Here is a 14,170-nt window from a genome sequence, read left to right on the forward strand (position 1 = left end):
CAAAACCCGAACAAATATAGGAAGTCACACTTCACGTCGTCACACAACAACAGATATTTGCGGGCATTCGTTCTGTCGATTTCAAACGGTTACAAAGCGGCCAATTACTTATCCGAACGATTCGTACATTTTGGGCCACGGAAAGACACAAACTAAACCCTTCAAAATGAGAGAACGTTTGCGGAGCAAACTCATGCTGTAACATTACGCAAACAAACACGCGTGCCTAATTTCCGTTCGTCACTTGCCTGTCGCTTAACTCACTCCATCGATCGATCAATTATTGTTTCGGGCATCCAGCAGCAAACCGTTTCTGTGTTCGATTACGATTGTTGCGAGTCCTTCTTCTTACCTCATCCCCTGTTATACTCCTGCAAACCACGCGACCGACGTAACACTCAGCAATCTGATCGACAAGATAGAAAAACAATCTTGTACATCCGCCCGTACGATTCTGCAACCGACGCGTCTCCGTGCCTAGACGAGGTGTGTTTCTGTGCGTCAAACAACACCAAGGAAAGGGCATCGTCTTTCGGTGAATGTTACGTACCGTGGCTAATAATCGATAATTTCCACATGCAACACAGACTCCAGCGAAGCATAATCGTGCGCTTTAAAGGGACGCTAAACGTTCCTTTGGTAGGAAAAAGGTGTCAGGTGAAGCAAACCGCATAATAAACTCCGAAACTGCCCAAAAGCTCACTCATCTTGTCAACAGCAACGGCAATGGTGAAAGATAAAGGTTCCTTTCAAAATTAAGGAGGAAAAAGCATGCCTCCACAGATAGCCCTTTACTAAGCGATGTTGTTTTGTAAACGCTTGTAAAACCAATGTTTTCTTCCTGTGTTTTATCGCTTTAACCTTAACGCAACCCTAGAAATTAAAATTCCCCACCCAAAAAGGGCAAACAAAACGGAAGCTGCCAACTTGCCACCCAACCATGCAAACGAACTCCACCTTTGAAGTCTTCGAAGTCATCGTTTGCTTCTCAGCTGGCCAAATATTGTCGAACGTCGGATAAGTGGTGAAAATGTCCACCCATTACAGAGAACACCGAACCGTTCGGTAGGCTGCGAGAGAAACACAAATTTTTCAGTGTAAAAACAAAACACATGGAGCCCTTCAAGAAAGGGTACCGAAAATACAACGGTACCGACCCTTCAGCCCATTTGCTAAGATACGATCGCAAGCGCGAGTCTGTTTGCTGGGGGTGCACATAACAACAAAAAAAAAAAACAACATTGCGCTTTCTCCTTGCGCTTTACGCAAGATGCTAAAGACAATTATCTGCCGACTTTGGTCAGCACGGGAATGGGAAGTTGCGTGTGAAAACCTACTTATTCGTACTTTAATTAAGATAAACAGTGGGTAAACACACACGTGCGTCTCTCACACCATTGTCATCGTTTCCTGTCGCGGTTCTCTACCCAAACACCGCCAATGAAGTGATCATGCATAACCACCCAAGCTTGCTGCTCATTGTATGTTTAACACAAATAAAAGATGTGTGAAACTGCACCCGATAAGAACCTTTGTAATAAGGGGGAATTTTTTTTCAACAGAAATAATCATTCAATAAATAATGAAAGTGTACATGTTGAAAATAAATTACGATCTCATACCTTTAAATGGTAGGAGTTTTGCCAGACACAAAATAAATATAATCAAATTTAAGCCATATGAAAACGTGTTGATTAAATGTCTTCAAATCCTGATGTGTCATTGAGAAATGTATCAGACATTCTTCAAATCAAGACACACATTATCAAGAACTCAAACGCCAGATATCACAACCAGATTCTTTCCTCGAATTTTATAACATTCTGCCAAAGCTAGTCGCTCACGTGATGCCGAATGAGATTTAGATTTGTAAAATCACATACGCAAATGAAACTGAAACACTGACTCAGAAATGAAAAAAACAAGCTCTTGTAGGCCGAGATTGCCGAGAAACTCTAGGAAACAAATTGCTCAAGATGTAAATATTTCCCATAATTATCAACAAACGGTTTTCATTAGACGGTCAACGAAAGCTCAGCATAAAAATTATCTTCCCTTAACGTTGCAAGTATTGCATAAACATTTAATTAAATAAATGTGTGGCGTCATACCAGTCATCCCAAAAACACACACGGCAATCGCCAAAATAGCACCATCATGCCGAAAAAGGAAAGTTTGCTTTGATTTTCGGTATAGATGGGAACTTACACCCCCATTCCGGTACAAACATTCCATCTTGCGGGCATCTTGTCTTACGTTTCATATATTATTTCTGCTTCGTGAAATCTTGCAATCACCTCCGTCGAAGACACTATTGCGCAATGTTTACCGTCAATCGCCACCCACCCAAAAGATGGGCATGGAGAGGCACGTCGATCGATGGTGCGTCAAATTGTTGAAAACAATTCCAAATTATAATTATCACCTAATGCGCTAAAAGACCATCATCATCGTCACACAAGCTGATTCGGATGTGGGGGCCTTTCTTCATGGTTTCCGTTTTTGGCGGAATCAATCGAAACGTTGCATCATACCGTCACTCAGCGGCAAGATTTTGCACATTTTTTTTTTAATTGAAAACTGCTATTTTACAGCGATTGAATTTTTTTGTGGAGTTTTCTTGTGCCGAACGCACCCGCATAGCGGAAAATCAGACCTTTGATTGCAGTAAGGAAAGAAAACAAAAGGGTGCCAAATTATGGTAATGATGGAGTGAAAATAATCATTGCCTAAAGTATCATCATCCAGTTCGGTCGGCAAGGTGTTGCATCATAATCACGATACTATATCCGTTTCCCGAAACGTTTTCCCTTATTTTTCGCATTTTTGCGTGCAAATTACAACATGTTCGACACACAACCGATGGTCAATCCGTGTGTGTGTGTGTGTGTGAGTGAGCGAGGTTATGAAAAATTAGTTGCCGAGCATAAACCGTTTCATTAAATGGTTTTCCTCCAATTTATTATCAATTACCTCACCGATGAGGAAAATTGTTTCCACGGTTTTAGACACGTTTGTTTGGGTTGCGCAATTTCAGTTTCAGTTTGTGTACTTCCACTGTTTCAGCGCTGATCCCTTTAAAGCATCACAGTTATCAGAAGAGTTCTTTAAATGATGCCGCTCTCCGGTCTGGATTCACTACCGTCAGGGAACTTACCTAAAACGAAAACAAAGAAGAAAAAAATACATTAGCTAAGGTTGTTCACAAGGAAACGGTGCTCTTGTCGGATAGACAGTGTACCATCGTATGGGATAGGTTTAACGAACATGTAACTCATCGATCAATACGCATCGATTTCCTTTCTATCGCACCTCACATCCTCTTAGGCGTACATTGCAGCAAGTGTTATAGAGGAGTAGGCAAAACTTCAACTATCGATTTCCAACCATCTAAGCATCCTCTTAACCTCCACTAGTAAGCATCTTAGAGCACGTACACACTACGAGGATGATAAAAACTGGCAGCAAAACGCAGCCGGAAGTTGAGGCGGATTCGTGTTGATGGACGACGTGCGAAAAACCATAACATATTTTGCGCTCACAACAACCATTCATCGTTGCTCATCGATCTCGTCATACGATCTTCGGTTTCGGGCCTGCGGCCAACATTGCTACGTCGAAGCGGAATATGCGCACCTAAAGGTCTCGAAGAAAATTGCAAAACTAAAAAACAACAGCACCGCTACAGAACACGTAACCGAACCTCTCACTCAAAACGTGCGATCCGAAGCCATCATCCCACGGAAGTTTGTCTTCTCCACGGATCGGCTCTTATGTGCGGAAAAACTGTAGCCAGAGCTGTAGCACTCGGTTTTTTGCAACAGGAAAAAGTGGGCAGGCACAGTGAAAAGATGGAAAAAGTCGAAACATAGCTTCTGGGTTTTGGATGCCTTTCCGATCAGTAAGTTGCTACCACACATGCCTTCCTCTCGCCAGTGCTCACTATCGCCGTTAATCGATCGCGCAAAGCAGAAACGAGTGGGCGAACGCTCGCTATCTGTGTATGAAGGTGTAAATTTACGAAACATCTCCATAGAGGATAGCGGCAAAGCGAGTGGAAAGGATCGACATGAACATAACGTTCAGAAGCCGACAAGACACATTGGCGCGTTTCCAGCACCACAGAATGGTGCCGAAGGAAAAACCCCTTACGATACTATCAGAGATCAAATCCTCCCCTTATGGGAGAAAGGCATTTTAATTTACATCCTCTTCGGGTTGCCTTTTCACCAATTATGAAATTCTATACGACAAATCGTTCACTGCCAAAAGGCGTTGGGAAGGAAAAGGTGTATGAGATACGCTTGCGGCATAGTATCGATACTACCTTATAGCACCGCCGACTAGAGGAATCATACTATCGATAAAAAAGCAACAACACAAGTACATGTGCTTTTACGTGAGCTTATATGATCGAATCGTGTAATTGGGGCCTCCTACATCCTGGAGTTCAGCATTAGATGAAAAATGCAAAACATGGTAGTAGTTGCATTACGATACACATATTCAGTAGCATTACATTGCGAGCACAGTGGGTTGATTCTTCTAAACCATGTTCGAGACAATTTTGGATATGATTCCGAGTGGGAAGATACAACATCATATTTCTCCAATATTTGCCCAGCCACAAGAAACCGTGGAGTACCACAACACAGCTGTAAATAAAAGCCTTTAGATCAGCTAAGAATTTTATTGGGGAAGGTAATCCATCTGGCATTAGGTAACGGAGGGAAGGGATCTGCAAAGAAGACCTATTGTGCGATTGATTTCTTCCATCTTTAAGCATGATATCCATTGAAGTTGATCAAACGATTTTTGTTATGATTCTGTCAATGATTTCCGGCATACTTTCTAAACCCACAATACAATTCAATCGCCGCACGAACCCACAAAACATGTACCGAAACAATAAATAGCAAAACGAGAAATCAAAACCATCTCGCACTCTCGCACAACCTTCATGTTGGCAAAACAAGCCTCGAAACGCTCATTGGTGGCTATTCTTGTCGTAGTGAACGAAAAGATCACTCTTGATCACTTTCCCACTCGACACTCGATCGTCATGCAGCGACCGATACAAAAATCACCTCTTGTTACAGAAAGCGCACGAAACCGAAACGTAGCCAATCGTTTTCAAATACCTTCCATTGATTGATTCGTTTGAAACAGCCATTGCCACGCTTCTAAACAAACTTTACTTTCCATCGCGCTCTGGGGATGGTGATCCGAAGGATGATTGGAGATTTTGCAACGCAAATTGATTCCATCAACTATTCAAATGATACAACAACACCGGAAGGTTGGTTCAAGCGAAAATTTCACTTCATACTTCATACCTTTTTAAGGTACACACCTCCAACTATCCACTATCCAGCACCAACAGTTTGTGCTTAGCGTATGATGGAAAACTGAGCAGCGAAAAAGGAAACTGAAACTAACCACGCGACAAGTTCGTTGTAATTGGATTGAACGTTCCCTTGACGGTCCTGTGTGTTTTTTGCTGGTTTTTGCTGCCTTCCATAATACCGTCCGTGTACTGCAGACAGTAAGAAGCATCAAATCAATAATTGAGTAATTTCCATAACAGCTCACAGGGCCGTCGGTGACAATTCACGAAACGGTGTACAATGACTCACGAAGGATATGGACAAGTGAAGCATTATAATAATCATACGTATCGTTGGTTCTTTTTAAAGGCAAAGGTGTCAAAATTTGTTGTTCTTTTTATAGAAGTTTATAGATATACTAATGTTGAAGAAAGTTCAGAGTGCCAGTGAAATTGGATAACAGACTTGCAGCAGAACTAAGAGTTGAAGATCGATGGCAATGTGATCTCTGAAATGAGGGACAAAACTATTTAGGATAAACCTCAAACGGAGAATTTAGTGCAAATGTTTCGAGGCCAACACTGTCTCTACAAGGGCTACAAAAATTTAAACAATTGTTAACACATATATCTCCTAAGGTTATATAGTGTATGACCATCCGATAGACCGACGATGTATTTTTCTTCAAGGCCTATTCTACATGGAATTCAAGCGATCCTTATTGCATACAATTATCTTTAATTGTTTTTTATTGTCATCCTTTACAAATCAATACTTTAATGCATACGTTAGAAGACTCGTTAACCGGATGAACTTTACATTATTCACGCTACCATGGATCATGAATTTCTGAATAACTACAATTACATTTGATCTGATCCCTTAATCAATAAAGAAACGATTACATTGAACAAAACTACTTTTGATCAATATATGTTTGCATGCTTAAGATACATATTAATGGGCTTGTGGCTAATTGGCCTCTAATAACAATAACCATGTCTTTTTCTGTGGTTTTTCATTTCATCATTCTCCCCCGTACACGTAGAACAAAATAACACAGTACCTTTAAAATTTAGAGTTGATTTGAAACCGACTCTCATTCGGGTTGAAAACATTCACTGTCTAACTACGTTGTACAAACCATACTCGTGCAGTATGAAGTTTCTTCAGATAGAAGACCCCCGTGAAATTATGTCAATCGGATGCCGCTTGCTCCATTTGCTAGGGTTGGGACGTGATAATCGCTTCAGACTGGTGTATTGGATTCAGTGTTTAGTATACGTGGTGTTTAGTATCATACCGAGGATCTTACTACAGATCGATGATGTAGTCGTGCTGCTTCGACTAAGTTCAGAGATAGTGTTCATAATATACCTTTGCTTGCAAATGATGGCTCTCTACTTACGGCGCTCCTACCTTTACAAACTGGTGGATATGCTCCAGCAGTGCACCGAACAACCGCTTTCAGAGGAAATATACAGGTTCTTTATTCGTTCCAACTTCAAAATTAACAAATCGTCGGTAGCATATGTGAGATTTTTCCTGGTGATATATGTTTTGTACTGTACGATATCACCAATAGCCTCGTGCATGGTATATCTGCGCAATATGCGAAACGAGACGGGTGTACAAGAACAATTTATAATATCCACCGAAATGAAGTAAGTCAATGCGGTCGAATGTAGGTGATCTTTTCCTGATCGTTACCATGATTACACTTACTATCTCCAGTTTGTATTTTTTGGACATCCATTACAATCCACTCCACTACGCGATCTACGTTGTAACCATATTTGTTCTATCGGGAATATCATCACTGTTCCTGTGTACCAAGGACGTCGTGGATATAGCAGCCATTAAGAGTACCACACTGATGTTTCAGATAACCGCCATGCAGATTCGAGAGCTGCCCGGCAAATTCACGCAAGAGCAGCTTAACAGGATCATCATATCGCATCGTGATACACTAATATGTAAGGACAAGTTACAGGATGCACTTAACTTATCCTTGCTGTTCCAGCTTGCTTCCTGTAGCGGTATTTGGTGTCTCATGATGTTTTACATTCTCCTAATGGTGCGTCGCACTATACGCATTTGCCTGTTGCGTAACTTATTTTGATTGTTGTTTCTCCATAGGGAATGGACTTGAGAATTCTGGCTCTCGTCGTACTGTTGATAATTGTATCGATTGAAACATACACTTACTGTGTTTTAGGAACCGAGCTATCAGAAAGTGTAAGTCTATAGCAATAATTGGACAGTAAGATATTGATTATATTCACTATTTCTTAACCACACAGAGTGAAGATGTTCTCTTGGCTCTACAACAACTTTCTTGGTACGATCAGACAGTGACAACACAAAGGCAAATACTCTTCATGATTCTTCGCTCGCAAGTACCTATCGTGATGACAGCAGGGCATCTGTTCTCCGCGAGTGTGTGGCAATTTAGTGAAATTGTACAAAAATCCTACTCATTCTTTTTGGTGTTGAAGAAAGTTTTTAAATCCTGAAAGATGCGTATACATCTTCTACTGGACTGACCATCCAGCTACGGAAAATCAAAGTCAAAGAAAGCTAGAAATAACCGGCCTGGACCTCTTGAGGCTGTTGTGCCGATTAAGAAGAAGAAGAAAAACAGCCAATAACAGTAGCCTTGAAGCGATTAATCTGTCTTTAGTCTAGTGAAAGTGAACAGAGCAAATGTTTTCGTTGTGTCCGTTACGTCGGCTACAAAGTTTTCAACGATGGTAATATTCTTCAGGCACATAATATGGTTATACTTGAGTCACGCAAAGACCCCTATAATATACTGCTGCTTCCACTAAAACTCTTCAAAAACTTGACATAAGGCACTTGGTTCTTTTGTGTTTTGGGTGATGAACTAACCATCAAGGCAAGGTAGAGTGGAGATAGTGACTGTGTCGGTTAAGATGCGGAAGCTTACCATACCTAACATGCACCAATCCTAGCAAAGAATTAGTTAACTGCGGCAAAATTCTACTACCTCGATGTATTAACGTCGATGCACCAACGAAACGTATTACATACAATAAAGCACAATGGCACTTAATTGACCCTTTTCTTAAAGAACCTGTAGACCGTTTACTCATTCTAGCTGCTCCTGAAAGACTTTTTTTTTAACCAAGCGGTGAAACAATAAGGCGCAGGAGTTTTATACTTTGGAGGCATTTAATAACCGCCTGTCAACCACCAGCGGATCCAATACGTTTGATCCATATTTCACATGATATTGCAATTTATAAAAGAAATACAAATCAATATGGTACACAGCCAGAATAATATTAGACAGCTTAATTTAATATCATAAATCGAAGCTATGCATTAATGCATTAGGTGCTCTGCAATGACACACTTATTGCACTAGTCTGACAGGCTAAATTCTTTTCTAAAAATATAATGTTTGAGTTGTTTTTTTTTTTATTCATGAAGAACGGTCCGGCCGTATTGCTTAATTTTTAAGTTATAATGTCCTAACTTGATGAGAAAAGTACTATAAATAAAATCAATCAATCACACAAATAAAAGTACGATCATAACTCTGTACAGGGAGAAATATCGTTGCATAATGATCACGTTGTGCGTCTAGCAAAAAAAAAACAACTGAAAGAGAAGGTCTCACTTCAAATAGAAATAATTGAATAATAGGAAAAATAGTTCACCACCATGAACCTCCTGAAGTTGATGTCAAACGTTGTAGCTAATCATTAAAATTGTCTATGAAGTGTACAACTATTCACCACAAACAAAACTTAGACCCCGTTTTCCTGTTGGGTAACACACGACGGCAGTCCTTTTAAATTCTTTCCAATTGAGGCCAAATGTTGACCGCAAGCCTCGGGCAATCTGTACACGGATTAAAAGTGTTTTCACAGATCAAATCAAGAGCGCTAATCACACGTAGCATGCGAATGGCCCACTGCCTCACAATCAACAGTGTGTGTTGCAGTGCCAATAAAATTCCCCCGGGCAGCTGGATGTAGCCACACGGAAGGTCACACCTCCTAAGACCAAACCCTATTTTTCAATCGTAGTACAGCATCTAACCTCAACATGATGATGAGGCTTTACTGTGCCTTCGGGCTGCTTCTGCTTCTACATCAGTGATCTAAGCAATTGCTCATTCGCCTAGGGAAGAATAAATGCTGGGCTGTTTAATAATACGCTTCGATGCAAGAAAAACACTTATCGATACAAGTAACTGTTGCAACTGTGAAGTTTTAACTCTTCACTCTCAACACACCGATTTCGAACGTAGTAGACACGTACCAAACCTTCCGATACGTGTCGTTCTTCCGCAACAAGCAAGCAGGAGTGTGATTTCACAGAAGAATGATACTCCCGGGGGTGCAAAAGGACCATCCACGCCTGCAACACCTGAAGGTTTGTGACTAATAACACAGCTTTAATGAGAGTCACAACACCAATCGACTGTCGGCCGCCGGGTTCGTTTGGAACGATTGCTTTCAATTGTGCGCCATTGTCAGTGCAACGGTAACCATTGCTCAATTACACCGCAATTGCACCACACTCAGGATGACTGCTTAAGGAGCAGCTGGCTTGCCGGAAGCCGATACCGTGCGGAGCTTGCACAATTATGCACACCAGAGGTCGTACTGCACCACACAACTATATGCATCTAGGATTTACTTGGAGCACGATCTTTCGATCGTGATTGACGTCATTATCGGTGGCTGATGTCCATCGGGAGATCGGTACAATTGGAAGAATCTGACAGTATGGGCCGATATGTATGCAGATTGACTACTGTCTAAAGTCCCTCAATACGTTCATATTTCTCCATAGCAAATACATCCAGAATATCGCTTCATTAAACATTCGCGGTTATTTGAAAACGTACCACATCTACAGGATAACTAAAAAGCACAGTGTGCAACCGACCCTCTACCCTGTTTAATTAATTACCAACACGACGTACCAGAGGTTGAAAGGGCACACCTCCTGTGGTACCGTACCGAGTTGTTTTTCTCTGGGCAAAGAAGAAGAAAGTCTCGTTTAGTCTCCATCGCTCTACCACGGAAGTCGTGAAAGCAATCTTGCACCGCAGAAGCACGAACCGATCCTAAAGGTGCACACGCCCGCTCACAAACCAACAAACAGCAATAAAATTAATTATTCAACTACTGCCCTGACTTCTAACCTTCTCACTAGTTGGTAGAGTTATGCTGTATATGTAGCTCTGCTGTGAGCTTTGTTTGTACCACCGAAAGCGACCATACGAGTGGGAAGAACAACGAAACCCACATCCCAGATCCTCGTTTCGTCGTTTCTTGAAGCTTTTACTTACTTTTTACGATGTTCCCTGCGCCACAGATGTTCCCCAAAAAGAAAAGGGAAAGAAATTTCAACTCCTTTACTGCACCGTCGCATACTTCGTACCAACAAAGCTTGCTTTACACCGTGGAAAATGTGTATGAACACATGCAGCTTTCCTGCAGTAGAGTTACAGTGTGACTTACACGGGAAGAGAAACCGCCGATAATCTAAAAGGCATAAATGATGATTTTATCTTGACTCTATGATTTTTTTTTGTTTGAGTTTAGCTTTAACATGTCCACGGTATGAAACAAAACAACTGGCCCTTCCCGAGGTTAAGTAAACACGGTGAAAATCTATTAGAATCTAAAAAGGTGAACCGTGCGACCTCCCCCTGGTGAAGGTAGTATTGCATAAACGGTGCAATAAACCATGGTCCGTGGGCACCGATCGGCCCGGAGATCAAGATGTAATCTTGGTACCGCAGTTGGAAACTCTCGGTAGTAAAAACGCACTACACCAGGGGAGGATGGAAGGTACTGGTGCAGAATTGTCCAATGCGATTTGTTCCACCGGGAGGTTCATTTGGTTCTCTCGCTATGAGGCGCTTGTGTACGCGCTTTTTCTTCCAGACGAAAGTATCATAAGGTGGGAAATATCTGAATGGGCAAGCATGCAAGAAACGTGTACGGTTGGCGAGAAACATGACTAAAAAGCAATTTGATTTCAATTAATAAGGTTGAAGAAAAAAGGAACTTTATTTATCAAAGTATGTACGACCAATCGGCAAAAACAACCCAAAGACAGGAATTAGTAGACGAAAACCATTGACATTTCCCTTTTCCAACAACTTATCGTCTTCAGAATTGGGATAGCAAAACCGCTCGCAAAGTGGAAATGCAAACAAAAACTCCCCAAAAGTGGAAAGCTGACAGGATCGTTAGCGTCTAGGGGAACCATGAATAATGGTCCCCATTTAGAGGAGCGAAACAGAATACGTCTTCTGACCTAATGGAGAATGAAACCCGGCGGTCGTAGTTGGATTATGGGCTTTTTTGTTTCCCCAACATGTGGAATCGTAGTGAACAGCAAAAGGTACGAACTAAACGCTTCCCTAGCATATTTTCAAGTACCGATCTTTGGTACACACTTCGACCCCGTACCTGATCGAATGAAAAACGACGACACTTTGAAGCTTAGGCAAGCATTAGAGCCGACATATAATCGAAACTCACTGTGTTGGCCAGCCGCTGATGGGAAATAGAGAAAAACCGATTCTTACATGCGATGGTTCCCGGTCCCTTAAGGAAACCACATGTTTGATTTATGCGAGTGCATCGCCTTGATGCATTTGCGCATGAGTTAACACGCCAGACGAGGCCAAAGGTGACGAGGTCCGTGTGAGAACTTTTCCTTCCAGGTCGATACACACAAGAAGTGAACGGACGCTAACAGGCATGTGAGAAATAGCACAAGACGTGCAGACTGTGCAAACTTTATTTCAAACGCTATCGATCCAAGCAAAATAAAACAACCTCAAAAACTAAATTAACTGATCCAAATTTCATTACGAACGAGTCGAATCGAATGCAATAGTGTGTATAAGCTGTGTCATTAAATGACCATGGGAATACTTTAATTTACTACCAAATGCAATCCATCCAACCAATGGAAGCCTATTTATAAGCGGTTCAAGAAGAAAACCTTTAACGCTGCAGACTTATTAAGGGAAGATAAATCAACCTAACCAATGATTCCCAGCCGGGCAACGTCTGTGAGGTACGACGACTAAAGGGAAAAGTGTTTTCATTTCCTACTGACAGTGGTTTCGTATGGAATCGCTCGACACACGCAACCGTGACTAAACGATACATACAGCGGGAGGGAAAAATTAACGTATACCTAACATTAGGTGCCCGCGATTGGGGTCTGGAAAATCGATGTTCATTTTTACCTAGCCCACAGGCTGGTGGCGTGAAGCCAACATAAATCATCTAACATTGGAAGCTGTCCATTGTGTGTATTCTGGAACAGTTGTACAACTTTGGAAAGAAGCGCCCTAACAAGGGATGTCGAGTACCTCAGTGTCTCTGGATTATACAACTGCAACAAAAAATTGTGTTCCTACGTTCCTAAGTTATGGCCTCCTTTTAAGAAGATACTATGGAGCTCAAGATAAATGCAACCCAAATTGTTGTCGGAACAGAAGTAATTGTAACATTACTTTCTCTAGAGTTCGTTGGTGAATTGGACACAGAGACACAGTTCTGGAAACATTTCCCAGTGGGATCAAACATACTGATCAAAGTTGCTTGTTTAGCCCGTAACTAGCGTGAAAGTATAGTTGACATAAATCTTGCTCCATTTAGCTGACGGAAATCCAGAAGGTAGCCTGCGGGACATTTATGACAGTCGTCCACCCCAAAAGCTCTGCCGAGATAGAAACACGAATGACACGCCAATACACAACAAACGCGTATACACTGTATTTTCTTCAAATACACAATCAAAATGCTTCTAGGCGAACAACCCCAATGCACCCAATGAACTAAGCGGTACGTATACATTCTGGAGCTAGTGATCTCAAGACATATGGCCATAGACAATACGCGACATAGTTTTTTTTTTTTTCATTTTGCTTTGGGTGTACAAAGTTACGGACGGCCGTACGATCGGATAACCAAGCTGTAATCCACTTTTAAGGTGACTTGAAGCCATAACGACAACGCACCAAGAGGGACCACCATGCACTGGAGACGGTAGACACTGCTAGGGCGATCGAGCTCAAACGAGGAAGTTGTCACAAATTATTCGCTTTACACTTTGCACACCGCTGACGTTGGGTTAGGGTGAATGTGCGGTAATTGGAGAACACTACTAGTTTATTTCTTCCAATCATTTCGTGTCTTGACCGCATCACATCGGTAACCCTTTTCTGTACGTCATACTTTAGACATGCGCGAGAATACCGTTTCCTATCACTTTCTATTTCTCCATTTTTAGTTACAATCTGTTTGGTTCGCGCATTTATCGAGTCTTTGATTAGTACGAAACAAGCACATCGAAGTACTTTAAACTTTATTCTCTTACAGACAAGAGTAGGTCACTGCGACATTAAGTCCAATAAATGAAGCTCGCGTGAAAATAAATTCGCTATCGAAAGCTTAGTGAGAAGCTATAACATAAATTCGACCACACCCACCGAACACCTTTGAATGGACTAGTCCCTTACGTTATGGTGCACTTAGTTTTCAGCCAACGTCCAAAGTATGAGTACTATTTTATCCATAAATTCCACGCCCTCTTTACTTCAACCTGTTGGTTACTTACATTTTTGCTGTGTATTTTATTTCTTGGCATGTCTTGCAATTCTACCATTCGCTTTTCGACCGCACGGACGGATAGAAGGTTGAGCCGTATGAAAATATTTCGCTTCCCTTCAACGAAGGGGAAAACCTAAAGGTAGCTATATCCGCTATAGCCGTGTACAATGCGATTTAACATATTTCGTCCATTTCTATGCGCATTACATTTACAGACGG

The 14,170-nt window shown here is 41.5% G+C and overlaps 1 protein-coding gene across 1 annotated transcript; it reads left to right on the plus strand.

Moving 5' to 3' along the window:
- Nucleotides 1-6,485: 6,485 nt before the first annotated feature.
- LOC128715400 (uncharacterized) lies at nt 6,486-6,995 on the plus strand. Its single transcript, XM_053810292.1, has one exon. It carries the CDS (start codon nt 6,486-6,488, stop codon nt 6,993-6,995), a length of 510 nt encoding a protein of 169 aa, XP_053666267.1.
- Nucleotides 6,996-14,170: the final 7,175 nt, after the last annotated feature.

This window comes from Anopheles marshallii, chromosome 3 (genome assembly GCF_943734725.1).
Source record: "Anopheles marshallii chromosome 3, idAnoMarsDA_429_01, whole genome shotgun sequence".
Taxonomy (NCBI): domain Eukaryota; kingdom Metazoa; phylum Arthropoda; class Insecta; order Diptera; family Culicidae; genus Anopheles; species Anopheles marshallii.

What these genes read in the sequence shown, in the direction of transcription:
- LOC128715400 (XM_053810292.1), top strand. Translation starts at nt 6,486, where the DNA reads ATGAAGTTTCTTCAGATAGAAGACCCCCGTGAAATTATGTCAATCGGA.